Source organism: Heterodontus francisci, chromosome 34 (assembly GCF_036365525.1).
Source record: "Heterodontus francisci isolate sHetFra1 chromosome 34, sHetFra1.hap1, whole genome shotgun sequence".
NCBI classification, from domain to species: Eukaryota; Metazoa; Chordata; class Chondrichthyes; order Heterodontiformes; family Heterodontidae; genus Heterodontus; species Heterodontus francisci.
This window is the reverse complement of record NC_090404.1, coordinates 17,975,257-17,990,907: the sequence shown is the minus strand read 5'-3', so window position 1 is coordinate 17,990,907 and position 15,651 is coordinate 17,975,257. Positions and strand designations below refer to the sequence as shown.

General features: G+C 47.3%; 2 protein-coding genes across 2 annotated transcripts in view; one reads left to right on the top strand and one right to left on the bottom strand.

Moving 5' to 3' along the window:
* The window catches only part of LOC137349168 (zinc finger protein 850-like), a 70,970-nt gene extending 57,838 nt beyond the window's left edge, over positions 1-13,132 (bottom strand). The window contains exons 1-2 of the mRNA XM_068014586.1: positions 13,047-13,132; positions 4,132-5,425 (exon numbers count right to left, since the gene is read on the bottom strand). Of these exons, the coding sequence (XP_067870687.1) occupies positions 4,132-5,325 (1,194 nt within the window). The 5' untranslated portion in view covers positions 5,326-5,425; positions 13,047-13,132. The remainder of the gene's footprint in view (positions 1-4,131; positions 5,426-13,046) is intronic.
* Positions 1-14,885, top strand: part of LOC137349163 (zinc finger protein 585A-like) — a 55,061-nt gene extending 40,176 nt beyond the window's left edge. Inside the window, exon 4 of the mRNA XM_068014584.1 lies at positions 14,092-14,885. Within this exon, the coding sequence (XP_067870685.1) occupies positions 14,092-14,599 (508 nt within the window). The 3' untranslated portion in view covers positions 14,600-14,885. The remainder of the gene's footprint in view (positions 1-14,091) is intronic.
* The last annotated feature ends 766 nt before the right edge of the window (positions 14,886-15,651 follow it).

The window sequence follows — 15,651 nt, the reverse complement described above, 5'->3', positions numbered from 1 at the left end:
CCTCCAGTAATTTTCCATCATGTGAAGCCCCTTGCAGTCAACCTTCCAGAAAAAGATGGTTGTACTTTGCTGGAACACCATGCTCCATCTTATCTAAGTTGTACAGATTCTTCAGAAATTCAGAATCCAATGCCTCTCCTGCCTCCACTATCTCTGCTGTTTTGCCTGATAGCATTTGTTTTGAGTTTCCAGGTTCAGCAAGTTTATTTTAAAACCAGACCAAGGAGGCGAAAGAAGAAGAAGAATATTGGCACGAGAGATTCTGTTTTCAGTCCAATTCAGTTCGTCGCAGGGCACGACGGGTGATGTGGTCAAGTTTTTTTTTGCCATCAATTTGTTTAAAAAGGTTTTCTTTCGTTCTGTATAGCCTTCTGGATTCAAAACTGAGTTGAACAATTTCAGATCATAGCCTCTGCCCTCAGTTTATTTTTGGATGGCAGCTCTTGATGATTATTCTGTTTTTTTCCTCCATTTACTCCTCCTCTAGATCCGTCTTTTGCTTCTTTTCTGGTCCCACTCCAATCTCCTTTTGCCTTGCACCATCATGCCTTTTGTCATTTAATTTGTCCTGCCTTCCACCCCATCCTTTTGTTCTTTCCTCCCCTGGCTCTTTTATCTGTTGACGATTGGATAGAGTGGTTTCCCTTAAATCTACAGGGCCACGTTTGGGAATACAGAAGCAGAAATGTTTTTTTTTGGGCGTCGTCAGCTAGGCCAGCATTTATTTCCCATCCCTAATTGCCCTATAACTGAGTGGCTTGCTCGGCCATTTCAGAGGGCAGTTAAGAGTCAACCACATCGCTGTGTCACATGTAGGCCAGACCAGGTAAGGACGGCAGATTTCCTTCCCGAAAGGACATTAGTGAACCAGAATGGGTTTTTACAACAATCGACAACGGTTTCATGGTCACCATTAGACTAGCCTTTTTTAAACTCCAGATTTATTAATTGAATTCAAATTTCACCATCTGCCGTGGTGGGATTCGAACCCATGTCCCCAGAGCATTAGCCTGGGCTCTGGATTACTAGTCCAGCAACATTACCACTTCCACCAGCTGTCTGCGGGAAAAGATTTCAGCTATCAATGTGACTGGAAAAGCACCGAGATACACAATGCCTGGTGGGACTACGCCTGGAGTAGAAGGTTCAGTTCTGGGCTCCACACCTTAGGAAGGATATCCTGGACTTGGAGGGAGTGCAGCGCAGATTTACCTGAATGATACCTGGACTCAGAATCATAGAATGGTTACAGCGCAGGAGGCCACCATTCGGTCCACTGTGTCCGCACTGGTTCTCTGAAAGAGCACCTCCCTCAGTTCCATTTCCCTGCCTTCTCCCCAGAACCCTGCTCATTCTTCCTTTTCATACAACTGTCTAATTCCCTCTTGAATGCTTCAATTGAACCTGCTTCCACCGCGTTCTCAGTCAGTGCATTCCAGACCTTAACCACTCGCTGTGTGAAAAAGTTTTCCCCCATGGCACCTCAAGGGTTAAATTACTAGGAGAGATTACATAAACTAGGGTTGTTGTATTCCCTGGAATTTAGAAGATTAAGGGGTAATCAGATCAAAGTTTTCAAACATTAATTGGAACTGAGAGGGTACTTAGAGAGAAACTATTTCTGCTGAATGGGGGAGTCTAGAACTAGGGGGCGTAGTCTAAAGATTAGAGCCAGACTTTTCAGGAGTGAAGGCAGGAAGCACTCCTACAATGGAGAGGGTGGTAAGAACATAAGAAATAGGGGCAGGAATAGACCAAATAGCCCATCGAGCCTGCCCCACCATTCAATACGCCCATGACTGATCTTGGGCTTCAACCCTAGAGTTATACAGCACAGAAACAGGCCCTTTGGCCCATCGTGTCTGTGCTGGCCATCAAGCACCTATCTATTCTAATCCTATTTTCCAGCACTTGGCCCATAGCCTTGTATGCTGTGGCGTTTCAAATGCTCATCTAAATACTTCTTAAATGTTGTGAGGGTTCCTGCCTCTACCACCTCTTCAGGCAGTGCGTTCCAGATTCCAACCACCCTCTGGGTGAAAGCATTTTTCCTCAAATCCCTTCTAAACCTCCTACCCCTTACCTTAAATCTACTTTCCTGCTCGCTCCTTGATTTCCTGAGAGACCAATCCCAGATGTAAATATATACAATGACAGAGCATCCACAACCCTCTGATGTGGAAAATTCCAAAGATTCACAACCACAGAGAGATACAGCACTGAAACAGGCCCTTCGGCCCACTGAGTCTGTGCCGACCCATCAACCACCCGTTTATACTCATCCTACATTAATCCCATATCACGTCCCCACCTTCCTTCAATTCTCCTACTAACACTAGGGGCAATTTACAATGGCCAATTTACCTATCAACCTGCAAGTCTTTGGCTGTGGGAGGAAACCGGAGCACCCGGCGGAAACCCAAGCAGTCACAGGGAGAACTTGCAAACTCCACACAGGCAGTACCCAGAACCGAACCCGGGTCGCTGGAGCTGTGAGGCTGCGGTGCTAACCACTGCGCCGCCCTCAAATGATCGGCCCCTTACCCTGATACTGTGCCCCCTAGAAGTTTGGAACTCACTTCCACAAACAGCAGTTGATACAAGATCAATGTTAATTTTAAATCTGACATTGATAGATCTTTGTTAACCAAAGGTATTGAGGGATATGTTTAGTTTAGTTTAGAGATACAGCACTGAAACAGGCCCTTCGGCCCACCGAGTCTGTGCCGACCATCAACCACCCATTTATACTAATCCTACACTAATCCCTCATTCCTACCACATCCCCACCTGTCCCTATATTTCCCTACCACCTACCCATACTAGGGGCAATTTATAATGGCCAATTTACCTACTACCCTGCAAGTCTTTTGGCTGTGGGAGGAAACCGGAGCACCCGGAGAAAACCCACGCAGACACAGGGAGAACTTGCAAACTCCACACAGGCAGTACCCAGAATTGAACCCGGGTCGCTGGAGCTGTGAGGCTGCGGTGCTAACCACTGTGCCGCCCCTATGGGGCAAAGGCGGGTTTATAGAGTTAGGTCACAGATCAGCCATGATCTCATTTGCCTGGTGGAACAGGCTCGAGGGGCTAAATGGCCAACTCCTAGAATCATAGAAACTTATAACACAGGAGGAAGTCATTCAACCCTTTGTGCTTGTGCTGGCTCTCTGAAAGAGCAGTTGTGTTTAGTCCCACACACCCACTTGTTGTTTGTAAGCCTGTAAGTTCCTCATTCTCAAAAACCTGTCAACTCCCTTTTAAAATGACTGACTGAATCAGGTTCCACCACCTTTTCAGGTGGAGCGTTCCAGATCCCGACAACTCTCTGTTGGTGCAGAAACTGCTGAACTCAGTGTTGAGTCCGGAAGGTTGTAAAGTGCCTAATTGAAAGATGAGCTGCTGTTCCTTGAGCTCCCACTGAGCTTCATTGGAACAGTGCAGGAGGCCGAGGACAGAGAGGTCAGAGTGGGAGTGGGACGGAGAATTAAAATGCTAAGCGACCGGAAACTCAGGGTCACGCTTGCAGACTGAACGGAGGTGTTCCACAAAGTGATCACACAATCTGTGTTTGGTTTCCCCAGTGTAGGAGAGCACACTGTGAGCAGTGAATATAATATACTAAATTGAAAAAAGTACATGCTTTCACCCGACAGGAACCTTTGAGAATAGCCGGAAGAAAGATACGTACTTTGAAGAGTAAAAAGTTACAAAGCAAAGGAAACCACTTTATTCTTAGAATGGTTACAGTACTGAAGGTGGCCATTCGGCCCATTGTGTCTATGCTGGCTTTCTGCACCTAGTCCCACCCGCCTTTTCCCCACAGTCCTGAAATCTTTTTCCCTTCAGTTAATTATCCAGTTCTCTTTTGAAAGCCTCGATCGGACCTGCTTCCACCACACCCTCAGGCAGTGCGTTCCAGATTCCCAACCACTCGCTGCGGAAAGAAATTTTTCCTGAAGTCGCCGTTGCTTCTTTTGCCAATCATCTTAAATCTTGCGAAAGTTTCGAGGTTATTAACATCAGCAGAAACAAACCCCAACTGTCAGAATGAAGATGGTTCAGTTCTGGGTGTGATGAACAGCAGCAATAAGAGCAGAACTCAACCCGCTCCAATCACTTGTGAACTCGCTGGTGTCTCAGCAGGTTGGATGAGAGATTAAATTCCTTCCCACACGCGGAGCAGGTGAACGGCCTCTCCCCAGTGTGAACCCGCTGGTGGGCCAGCAGGTGGGACGAGGCAGTGAATCCCTTCCCACATATGACGCAGGTGAACGGCCTCTCCCCAGTGTGAACCCGCTGGTGTCTCAGCAGGTGGGACGAGGAAGTGAATCCCTTCCCACACGCGGAGCAGGTGAACGGCCTCTCCCCATTGTGAGTGCGCTGGTGTTTCAGCATGTCCCTTTTGCTTTTAAAGCACTTCCCACAGTCCGAACATTTAAAGGGTCTCTCATCAGTGTGAACAAGTTGATGTGAGATGAGGGTGCTCAGCCGAATGAATCGCTTCCCGCACACGGAGCAGGTGAAGGGCCTCTCCCCAGTGTGAACACGCTGGTGTTCAGAGAGGTGGGAAGAATTAGTGAATCCCTTCCCACACACGGAGCAGGTGAACGGCCTCTCCCCAGTGTGTGTGGGTTGGTGTCTCAGCAGATTACTTGTGCTTTTAAAGCTCTTGCCACAGTCCGAACATTTAAATGGTCTCTTATCAGTGTGAACAAGTTGATGTGAAGTGAGAGTGCTTAACTGAGGGAATCCCTTCCCACACACTGAGCAGGTGAACGGCTTCTCCCCACTGTGAACCTGCTGGTGTCTCAGCAGGTGGGATGAATTAGTGTAGTTCTTCCCACACACAGAACAGGTAAATGGCCTCTCTCTAGTGTGAGCGTGTTGGTGTTTCAGCAAGTCGCTTGTCCTTTTAAATCTCTTCTCACAGTTAGAACATTTAAACAGCCTCCTATTGGTGTGAACTCGCTGGTGCGACAGAAGGTGCGAGAAAGCATTAAATCCCTTCCCACATTCAGTGCAGGTGAACGGCCTCTCCCCAGTGTGAACTCGCTGGTGTGTATAGAGGCTGGATGACTGAGTGAATCCCTTCCCACACACGGAGCAGGTGAACGGCCTCTCCCCGGTGTGAATGCGCCAATGAGCCTCCAGCTCAGATGGGTAATTGAATGCCTTCCCACAGTCCCCACATTTCCACGGCTTTTCCCCAGCGTGACCGCGCTTGTGTTTTGAAAGGTCAGACAATCGGCTGAAGCCTCGTCCGCACACAGAACACGTGTACAGTTTCTCCCCACTGTGAACGGGGCGCTTTGCTTCCATGTTTGAAGGCCAATGATATTCAGGTACTGACGAATTGAGTGACTCTGTCAGATCTTGACGCGATGTTTGATCTGAGTTTTCTGTTCGCCCTGATAACACCCTGTAAAAGGAGTTTACAAAAGCCATCACTATCAGTCCAGGCTAGAAATTCCGAAGGGAGAAACATTTCTTATAGTTTGAGTTTTGCAGTATGTAAATCCTACCCTTCCACACCTCTGTAAAAGGAGTTTACAAAAGCCATCACTGTCAGTCCAAGATAGAAATTCACAACATTCCCTCCTCCTGCTTCCTGGCCCAGGATGGCCGCGCATGCGCCCTGCTGCACACTGCCCCTTAGAAAGATGGTGGCCGTTAACCCCGGGCTTGTCACCGCAGCTGCCGCCCCGCTCGGTGCAAACGCAGGATCGGGAGCTGCTCCCTGGGGGGTGTTGAGGCCGACAACGGGTGTTTCTGAAACCTCCCCGCCCGTCACCGGCACCATTCCTCTCCCGCACTTGGTTTCTCACCCACTGCAGATCCGATACGACCGCCTCTGTCCAACTCCAGCGCCCACACCGCACATGCTCCAGTCACAGCCCAGCATCGCGCCGACGAGGGGGACTCCTGTAGTGAGGATAGGGCACATTCTGTCCCGTGGGGGATGCTGGGTAAACAGCTCCGCCATTGAAAGGCCATAATCGGTGAATAGAAAAATGATTTATGTCATCCAATTGAGATTGGAGCCAGATGGCCAAGACATAAAATTAATAATAAATTGATTCAGAAACTCAAGTGCACAGGCCCTCTGCCATCATTATGTCCTGGATGTGATTAACAGCAGCAATAACAGCAGAACCAACCCCCTGCAGTCAAATGTGAACTCACTGGTGTATCAGCAGATACAGAATGAATCACCTCCCAGACAAAGAACATTTAAGCAGCCTCTCGCCAGTCAGAATGCTCCAATCGTGCATAAAATCCTTTTCAACTTTTCAAGCTGGTGTGTTAATAGATGGAAAAACTGACTTCACTGGTGCAAAGGGATTTACTCATAGAGTCATAACGGCACAGAAGGAAGCCATTCGGCCCATCAAGTCCATGCCGGCTCTCTGGAGAGCAATCCAATCTGTCCCATTACAGCGCAGTATCCCCGGAGCCCTGCAAGATTATTTTCCGCAACTGCCCATCCAATTTCCCTTTGAAAAAATTGATCACCTCCACTTCCACCACCCTCATAGGCAGCGAGTTCCTGGTCACTACTACTCACTGCGTAAAATAGTTCTTCCTCACATCCCCTCCCTGTATTTCTTATTTACTTTGTCCACCTTATCTAAACCTGTCGTAATTTTTTTTAGATTTTAGATTTAGATTTAGAGATACAGCACTGAAACAGGCCCTTCGGCCCACCGAGTCTGTGCCGACCATCAACCACCCATTTATACTAATCCTACACTAATCCCATATTCCTACCACATCTCCACCTGTCCCTATATTTCCCTACCGCCTACCTATACTAGGGGCAATTTATAATGGCCAATTTACCTATCAACCTGCAAGTCTTTGGCATGTGGGAGGAAACCGGAGCACCCGGAGGAAACCCACGCAGACACAAGGAGAACTTGCAAACTCCACACAGGCAGTACCCAGAATTGAACCCGGGTCGCTGGAGCTGTGGTGCTAACCACTGCGCCACTGTGCCGCCCATAATCTTATACACCTCTACCAGATCTCTCCTCATCCTCCTTTGCTCCAAAGAGAACAATGCCAGTTTCTCCAACCTAACCTTGTAGCTAAATTCCCTCATCCCTGGAACCATTCTGGTGAATCTCCTCTGCACCCTCTCAAGGACCCTCACATCCTTCCTAAAGTGTGGCGACCAGAACTAGACACAATACTCCAGTCGTGGCCTACCCAGAGATTTATAAAGGTTCAGCATAACTTCTCAGCTTTTCTACTCAATACCTCTATTTATGAAGCCGAGGTTCCCATATACATTGCTAATTACTCTCTCAATATGTCCTGCCACCTTCAAAGATCTATGCACATGCACCCCCAGGTCCCTTCATCCCTGTACACTCTTTAGAACTGCACCATTAAGTTTACATTGTCTCTCCCTATCCCTTCTGCCAAAATGCATCACCTCACATTTCTCTGTATTAAATTCCATCTGCCACCTGTCTGCCCAGTCTGCTAGCCTATCGATCTCCTGCTGCAGTCAATTGGTATCATCCTCACTGTTTGCCACACCTCCAAGTTTGGTGTCATTGGCAAATTTTGAAATTCTACTCTCAATTCCAATGTCCAAGTTTTTTTTACATATTAAGAAAAAGCAGTGGTCCTCGCACTGTCTACCATCCTCCAGTCTGAAAAACAACCACTTACTACAACTCGCTGTACTCTGTCCTTAAGCCAATTTTTTTTGTCCAAGATAACACTGAAGCCTCAGTTTTGTAAACCAGCCTTTTCTATGCTATTTTTTGTCAAAAAGCCTTCTTAAAATCCATATCCACTGCATTCCTTTCATCAACCTCCTCGGTTAGTTCATCAAAAGATTCAGTTACATTAGTCAAATACGATCAGCCTTTTACAAATCTGTGCTGGCTCTCCTTAATTAGCTCAAACCTCGCCAAGTGCCTGTTGATTTTTTTCCCCGATTATTGTTTCGAAAACCTTACTCACCACTGATATGAAACCTACTGGCCTGTAGTTACTAAGAATGTCCTTACACCTTCTTGAATAAGGGTGTCACATTTGCCACTCTCCAATCCTCTGGCACCTCCTCTGTATCCAGGGAAGATTATGGCAAGCCCTTCTGCTATCTCCACCCCTACTTCCTTTAGCAACTTTGGACGCAAGCCATCCAGACCAGGTGACTTACCTACCCAAAGTCACAGGTACATCCTGCCTTAAAACTTCACCCCATCCATTACCTTCAACATCTCCACTTCTACCAATATTTTGTTAGCATCCTCTTAGTAAATACCAATACAAAGTGGTGGCGCAGTGGTTAGCACCACAGCCTCACAGCTCCAGCGACACGGGTTCAGTTCTGGGTACTGCCTGTGTGGAGTTTGCAAGTTCTCCCTGTGGCTGTGTGAGTTTCTGCCAGGTGCTCCAGTTTCCTCCCACAGCCAAAGACTTGCAGGTTGATAGGTAAATTGGCCATTGTAAATTGCCCCTAGTGTAGGTAGGTGGTAGGGAATGGTGGGGATGTGGTAGGAATATGGGATTAACGTAGGATTAGTATAAAATGGGTGGTTGATGGTCGGCACAGACCCGGTAGGCCGAAGGGCCTGTTTCAGTGCTGTATCTCTCGATGACAAAGCACACATTAAAGTATTCTAGCCTTGCCCTGTGCCTGTAAGCATTTATCACCTTCTTCGTCTCTAACAGGGCCCCACCCTGCCTCTTACTACCCACATACTATTTAATGTTTAAAAATTCTTTCATGGGATGTGGACGTCGCTGGCTAGGGCAGCATTTATTGCCCATTCCAAATTGCCCTTGACAACTGAGTGGCTCGCTCAGCCATTTCAGAGGGCAGTTAAGAGTCAACCAAATTTCCCTGGGTCTGGAGTCACATGTAGGCCAGATTGGGTAAGGACAGTAGATTTCCTTCCCTTAAGGACATTAGTGAACCAAATAGGTTTTTACACCGATCAATGATAGTTTCATGGTACCATTACTGAGACTTTCAAATTTTTATTAATTGAACTTATTAATTAATTGAATTTAAATTCCACCCACTGCTGTGGTGGGATTTGAACCCATGTCTCCAGGGTATTGGTCTAGGCCTCTGGATTACTAGTTCAGTGACATTACCACTACGCCACTGTCTGCCGCTGGCGTGACTCTGCTGCTGTGTCAGTAAATATTTGGAAGTGTAAGGAGAGACAGCACAAGCTAAATGGTACAATTTTCAAGGGGGTGCAAGAAAACAAATGACAGGCCTGGAGTTATTTGTGCACAAATCTTTGAAGGTGACAGGACAGATCATCAAAGCAGTCAATAAAGAATATGGGATCCTGGGCTTTATAACTAGAGACATAGCGTACAAAGGCCAGGAAGTTCCATTAAACCTATATCAAACTGCCTCTGCTGCTTCCCTCCCTAAACCTCGCCGCCTCACTTCTTTTTCTGCCTCAAAGACACTCCTTAAAACCTACCTCTTTGATCAAGCTTTTGGTCATCTGCCCTAACATCTCCTTAGGTAGCTCAGTGTAAAGTTTCACATTATAACACTCCTGTGAAAAGCCTTGGGGTGCTTCATTATGTTAAAGGCACTAGCTAACAACAAATTGTTGTTGTTGACTTGGACTTATATAAACTTTATCGTCACTGGGTGAAAATCCTGTAACTCCTTCCCCAACACCATTGTGGGAGCACCTTTACCACACAGACTGCAGCGGTTCAAGAAGGCAGCCCACCATCACCTTCTCAATGGGCAACTGGGGATTGGCAATATATGCTGGTCTGGCTAGTGATGCCCGTATCCCAGGAATACATTTTTAAAATCTGCAGACGTAAAATGGATTAAAAGCCTCTACTTGTTCCTGAAACAATATTCTTGTACATTGTTGGGACAGTGTCTGTTTAGCAACCTAATCTCCCCTCAAATATCCCGTCCCACCGGAGGCTGTTGGATGCTACTGGGCTCAAACGTACACGGGGTTAAACCCAACGGCTTCTCCTGCATCTCCACTCCGGGTCTGATGCAACAAAGGCTTTCAAAAGAGGGTGTTCCAGTCCTAAATAAAAACAGAAATGCTGGAAATACTCGGCAGGTCAGGCTGCATCTGTGGAGAGAGGAGCAGAGTTAACCTTTCAGGTCTGTGACCTTTCATCAGAACTGGCATAGGTTAGAAAGGAATTAGGTTTTAAGCAAGTGAAGTGAAGTAAGTTATTTTAGTGTTCCAGTCCTACTCAGGCCCCCTCCCTCACCTCTTTCTCTGGTACTTTGATGACTGTATCGGTGCCGTTTCCCGCTCTCACCCTGAACTGGAAAACTTCATCAACTTTACTTCCAATTGCCACCCTTCTCTCACCTTCACAAGGTCCACCTCCGACAATTCTCTTCCCTTCCTCGACTTCTCTGTCTCCATTTCTGGGGACAGGCTATCAACAAATATTCATTATGAGCCCACAGACTCCCACAGCTACCTCCACTTCTTTACACCCTGCCTCCTGTAAGGACTCCATTCCATTCTCCCAGTTTCTCCGTCTCCGACGCATCTGCTCTGATGATGCAACCTTCCATCACAGCACTTCGGATACATCTTTCGTTTTTCTCAACCGAGGATTCTCCCCCACTGTGGTTGACAGGGCCTTCAACCGTGTCCAAACCATTTCCCACACTTCTGCCCTCATGCCTTCCTCTCCCTCCCAGAACCATGACAGGGTTCCCTTTGTCCTCACCTTCCACCCCACCAGCCTCCACATCCAGAGGATCATCCTCCGCCATTTCCGGCATCTCCAAACACATCTCCCCTTCCCCTCCCCTATCTGCATTCCGAGAGGATCATTCCCTCCGCGACACCCTGGTCCACTCCTCAAATCACCTCCCAACGCCCTGTACCCTTCCCATGGCACCTTTCCATGCAAGAGAAAGAAAGGCAACACCTGACCTTTTACCAACTCTCTCCTCGCCGTCCAAGGCCCCAAACACTCCTTCCAGGTGAAGCAGCGATTTACTTGTACTTCTTTCAATTTAGTATACTGAATTTGTGCTCACAATACGGTCTGTTCTACATTGGGGAGACCAAACGCAGATTTGGCAACCGTTTTGCGGAACACCTCCGCTCAGTCCGTAAGCGTGACCCCGAGCTTCCAGTTGCCTGTCATTTTAATTCTCCACTTAGCTCGCACTCTGACCTCTCTGTCCTTGGCCTCCTGCAATGTTCCAGCGAAGCTCAATGCAAGCCCGAGGAACAGCACCTCATCTTTCAACTAGGCATTTTTCAGTGTTGAGTCCAGAAGGCTGTATTCAACAATTTCCCACCATTATCTCTGCCAGCATTTTGTTTCCTTCCAGCATCCGCAGTATTTTGCTTTTTATTTTGTTTCCTTTTCTTCTCTTTATTTCGGTCTTAAATCTTGTTTTCGCTCTTGGACGGCAGCTGTTCATTATTCTGCCATTCACACCTCCTCTGGACACATCTTTTGTCTCTTTACTTGTTCCGTTACCACTCCCTTTAGCTCTGCCCCCAGCAACTCTTTTGTCATTTAATGTCTCCCATCTTCCGCCCTATCACAGACCTTCCCTTTTGTACTTTTACCACCCTCCCCCATTTGACCTACTTAAAACATTTCTAAATTTTCCCAGTTCTGATGAAGGATCGTCAACCTGAAACATTCACTCTGTTTCTCTCTCCACAGTGGCTGCCAGGTCTGCTGAACGTTTCCAACATTTTCTGCTTGTATTTCAGATTTCCAGCATCTGCAGTATTTTGCTTCTGCTTTCAAAAGGGAATTTGGATAAGTACTTGAAGGGAAAAAAAAATTGCTGGGCTACGGGGAGCGGGAGGAAGTGCGGGGGAGTGGAACGAGCTGAGTTGCTCTCGCAGAGAGCCAGCATGGGCATGAAGGGCTGAATGGCCGCTTTCTGCGCTATCTCCATTCTATGACTATGAAAAAGGACTCACACTGGAGGCCAGGGACCCACTTCCGTGACCAACGCCCATCCTGCTACAAACTGGCTTTTAATTGGTCTATCGGTGTTTTGCAATACTCCAATTGAGGCTGAACCAGTATTCTCTACAGGTTTAACATAACCTTCTTGCTTTTGTGCTCTGTGCCCCTACTAATGAAGCATAGGATGCTGCATGCTCTATTCATCACACTCTCAACCTGCCCTGCCACCTTGAATGATTTGTACACCCATACACTCAGGTATATAGGTGTATACACTGCTCCTGCACCCCCTTTATAGAGTTGCACCTTAATTTATATTGCCTCTCCGCGCTCCTCCTACCAAAATGAATCACTTCACGCTTCTCCGCATTAAACGTCATCTGCCATTTGTCTGCCCATTACACCAACTTGTCTATGTCCTTTTGAAGTTCAACACTATCCTCCTCACGGTTCACAATGTTTCTTCGTTTCATATCATCCCCAAATTTTAAAAATTTGCCCTGTACAAGGTCTAAGTCATTAATATATACCAGGAAGAGCAAGGAGGTGGTGGCCTGGGGTCGTGGTATTGTCATTGGACTGGTAATCCAGACGCCTAGGCTAATGCCCTGGGGACATGGGTTCAAATCCCACCAAGACAGATGGTGAAATTTGAATCCAATTAATAAAAATCTGGAATTAAAAGTCTAATGGCGACCATGAAACCAGTGTCGACTGTTGTGGGGAAAAAACACAGAAAATCTGCCGTCCTTACCTGGTCTGGCCTACATGTGACTCTGAAATGGCCTAGCTCGCCATTCAGTTCAAGGGCAATTAGGGATGGGCAATAAATGCTGGCCTAGCCAGCGACACCACATCCCATGAATGAATAAAAACAAACACTGACCCCTGGGGATCTCCACTACAAACCTCCCTTCTTCCAGCTGTCCCATTTATTCCATGAGCTATAACTTTGCTCACAAGTCTGTTGTGTGCCACTGAATCAAAGCCATTAAGACCCATAGCAAAGGAGCACACCAGCACCCTCCCCAGTGCCAAAGGAACCTCTCGCAGATAACACAGCACAAGCACTAAAAATTCCAGACTGGGGATGAATGCTGAAAAATCCTCACCTCCGGAGCAAATGCACTGTTTTCAAACTGTGAGATCTGCTGCTGGAAAGATCCCAGCAGCCCTGGAACCAGATGTATCAAACAGCAGCGAACGTGGTGACGTCACCGCACCTTCGCCGGTGCGCGGTGAGGTCACAGCGCCTGCGCACTGTAGCGACACGGGAATCGGGCGTTCCCATGACGTCACCGAAGGGGGGGGGGGAAAGCTGCGCGTGCGCAAAGGTTGCCTTCCGCTCGGCCATCAGGAGATGCCCTGATGATCTGATTCTCACTCTGCAACCAGGGGCTGCAGAACTGAAGCCAGCCAGAGCAAAGGGAAGGAGAAAACTGGCAGTGGAGGAAAGAGATGGTGCGATGGCTTTGGATTTCAGCACAGGGAGGAGGGAGAGTGTGTGGGACTGGAATTTACAGCTTTGGGGGAACAAGAGAGGAAAAAATGTTACATAGGAGCTAGAATTGTCTGTTCTGAATTTCTGTCCTGTATACTGATGACTTTGATAAACTCCTTTTACAGGAGATTAGGAGAGAATTTTCAGATGTGAAACTCAAACCAAACATCACATCAAGATCTGACAGAGTCACTCAATTCATCAGGATCTGAATATCTTCGGCCTCTAGATGTGGAAGGAGAAAGGTTTGTCTCTTCTGTCTGTGGGAAAATATTTCAAACATTGGCGTGACTGGAAAAGCACCGAGACACACACACACCCGAGTGAGAGTGTTCCGGTGCACGGACTGCGGAAAGAGCTTTAGCCAGTTACACAGCCTGAAAAAAAAATCGCACCATTCACAGCGGGGAGAAACCGTACACGTGCTGTGTGTGTGGGCGAGGCTACAACTGATCATCCAACCTGGAGAGACACTAGGACACCTGTATCATGGAGAAACTGTGTAAATGTGGGGACTGCGGGAAGGGGTTTAATTATCCGTCCCAGCTGGAGATTCATCAACGTAGTCACACTGGGGAGAGGCCATTCAGTTGCTCACAATGCGGGAAGACTTTCAAAGAGTCGTCCAACCTGCTGAAACACCAGCAAATTCACAGCGGGGAGAGGCCGTTCATCTGCACTGTGTGTGGGAAAGGATTCACTCAGTCCTCCCACCTGCTGACTCACCAGCGAGTTCACACTGGGGAGAGGCCATTCAGTTGCTCTCGCTGTGCAAAGACGTTTACCCGTTCATCCAACCTGCTGAAACACCAGCGAGTTCACACTGGGGAGCGGCCGTTCACCTGCTATATTTGTGGGAAGGGATTCACTCAGTCTTCTAACCTGCTGACACACCAGCGAGTTCACACTGGCGAGAAGCCGTTCACGTGCTCTGTGTGTGGGAAGGGATTCGCTCAGGCCTTCCACCTGCTGACACACCAGCGAGTTCACACCGCTGAGAGACCTTTCAAGTGCTCTGGCTGTGTGAAGACCTTTGCCCGTCTATCCAACCTGAAGACACACCAGCGGGTTCACACCGGGGAGAGGCCGTTCATGTGCTCCGTGTGTGGGAAGGGATTCACTCAGTCATCCAACCTGCTGAAACACCAGCGAGTTCACAAGTAACTGCAGGGGTTGGATTCTGCTGTTATTGCTGCTGTTAATCACATTGAAGACTAAACCATTTCATTGTGACAGTTGTGGTTAGTTCTGCTGATAATAATCCTTATTACTGGCTAGAGTTTCATATTCTGAATAAATGTCAAATCAACCTGCTTTATTTATCCAGTTAGAAAATGTATTTAACAAAAGAAAAAAACAATCATGGCCCAATAATCCAGCTCTGTAATTACAGGAGAATGTCTGTAATCTAAATCCTCGAGTGGACAAAATAAAGATCTCCATTCCAACAGTTCTGTTACTCTTTTTTTCAATATCTTTCAAAACTGCTTCTTGGAAATTTCTAACTGATTTTTTTTTCCCTCTGTTGGGGTTTCAGGCTGACCAGTTCCTTCTCTAGGAGAATCTCCAAGGAGGCTCTTTGATTTAAACACATCTTTTCTCTCTTTTATATCCTGGATTATAGATACCAGGAATTTGAATACCTGACCACTCGACTTCAGTCACATGCAGACTTGAACCCATCACCCAGCTTGGTGTCAGTTTGAATTATTCCTCCTCTCCAGCCTGTAACTGATGAAACTTGCAACATTGAGGCTGAAATTATTCATCCTTTCCTCGAGGACCCTGACCCCAGCCTATTCTGGTGGAGCCCGTCCCAATGGTACCATTCCTTCCTGTCCCAGCAGTGGCGCCAGTGTCGCACGAATTGGAACCCCCACTTTCCCACACTACTCCTTCAGCCACGTGTTCACCTTCCTGATTAATTTATACTTTATGCCAATTTGCAGATGGCTCAGGTAATAATAGAGAGGAAAAACCTTAAGGTCCTGTCCTTTAATTTATCCACTAGTTTGTTTTTATGCTTCCATGGGATGTGGGCGTCGCTGGCAAGGCCAGCATTTATTGCCCATCCCTAATTGCCTTTGAACTGAGTGGCTTGCTGGGCCATTTCAGAGGGTATTTAAGAGTCAACCACATTGCTGTGGGTCTGGAGTCACATGTAGACCAGGCCAGGTAAGGACGGCAGATTTCCTTCCCTCAAGATGGGTTTTTAC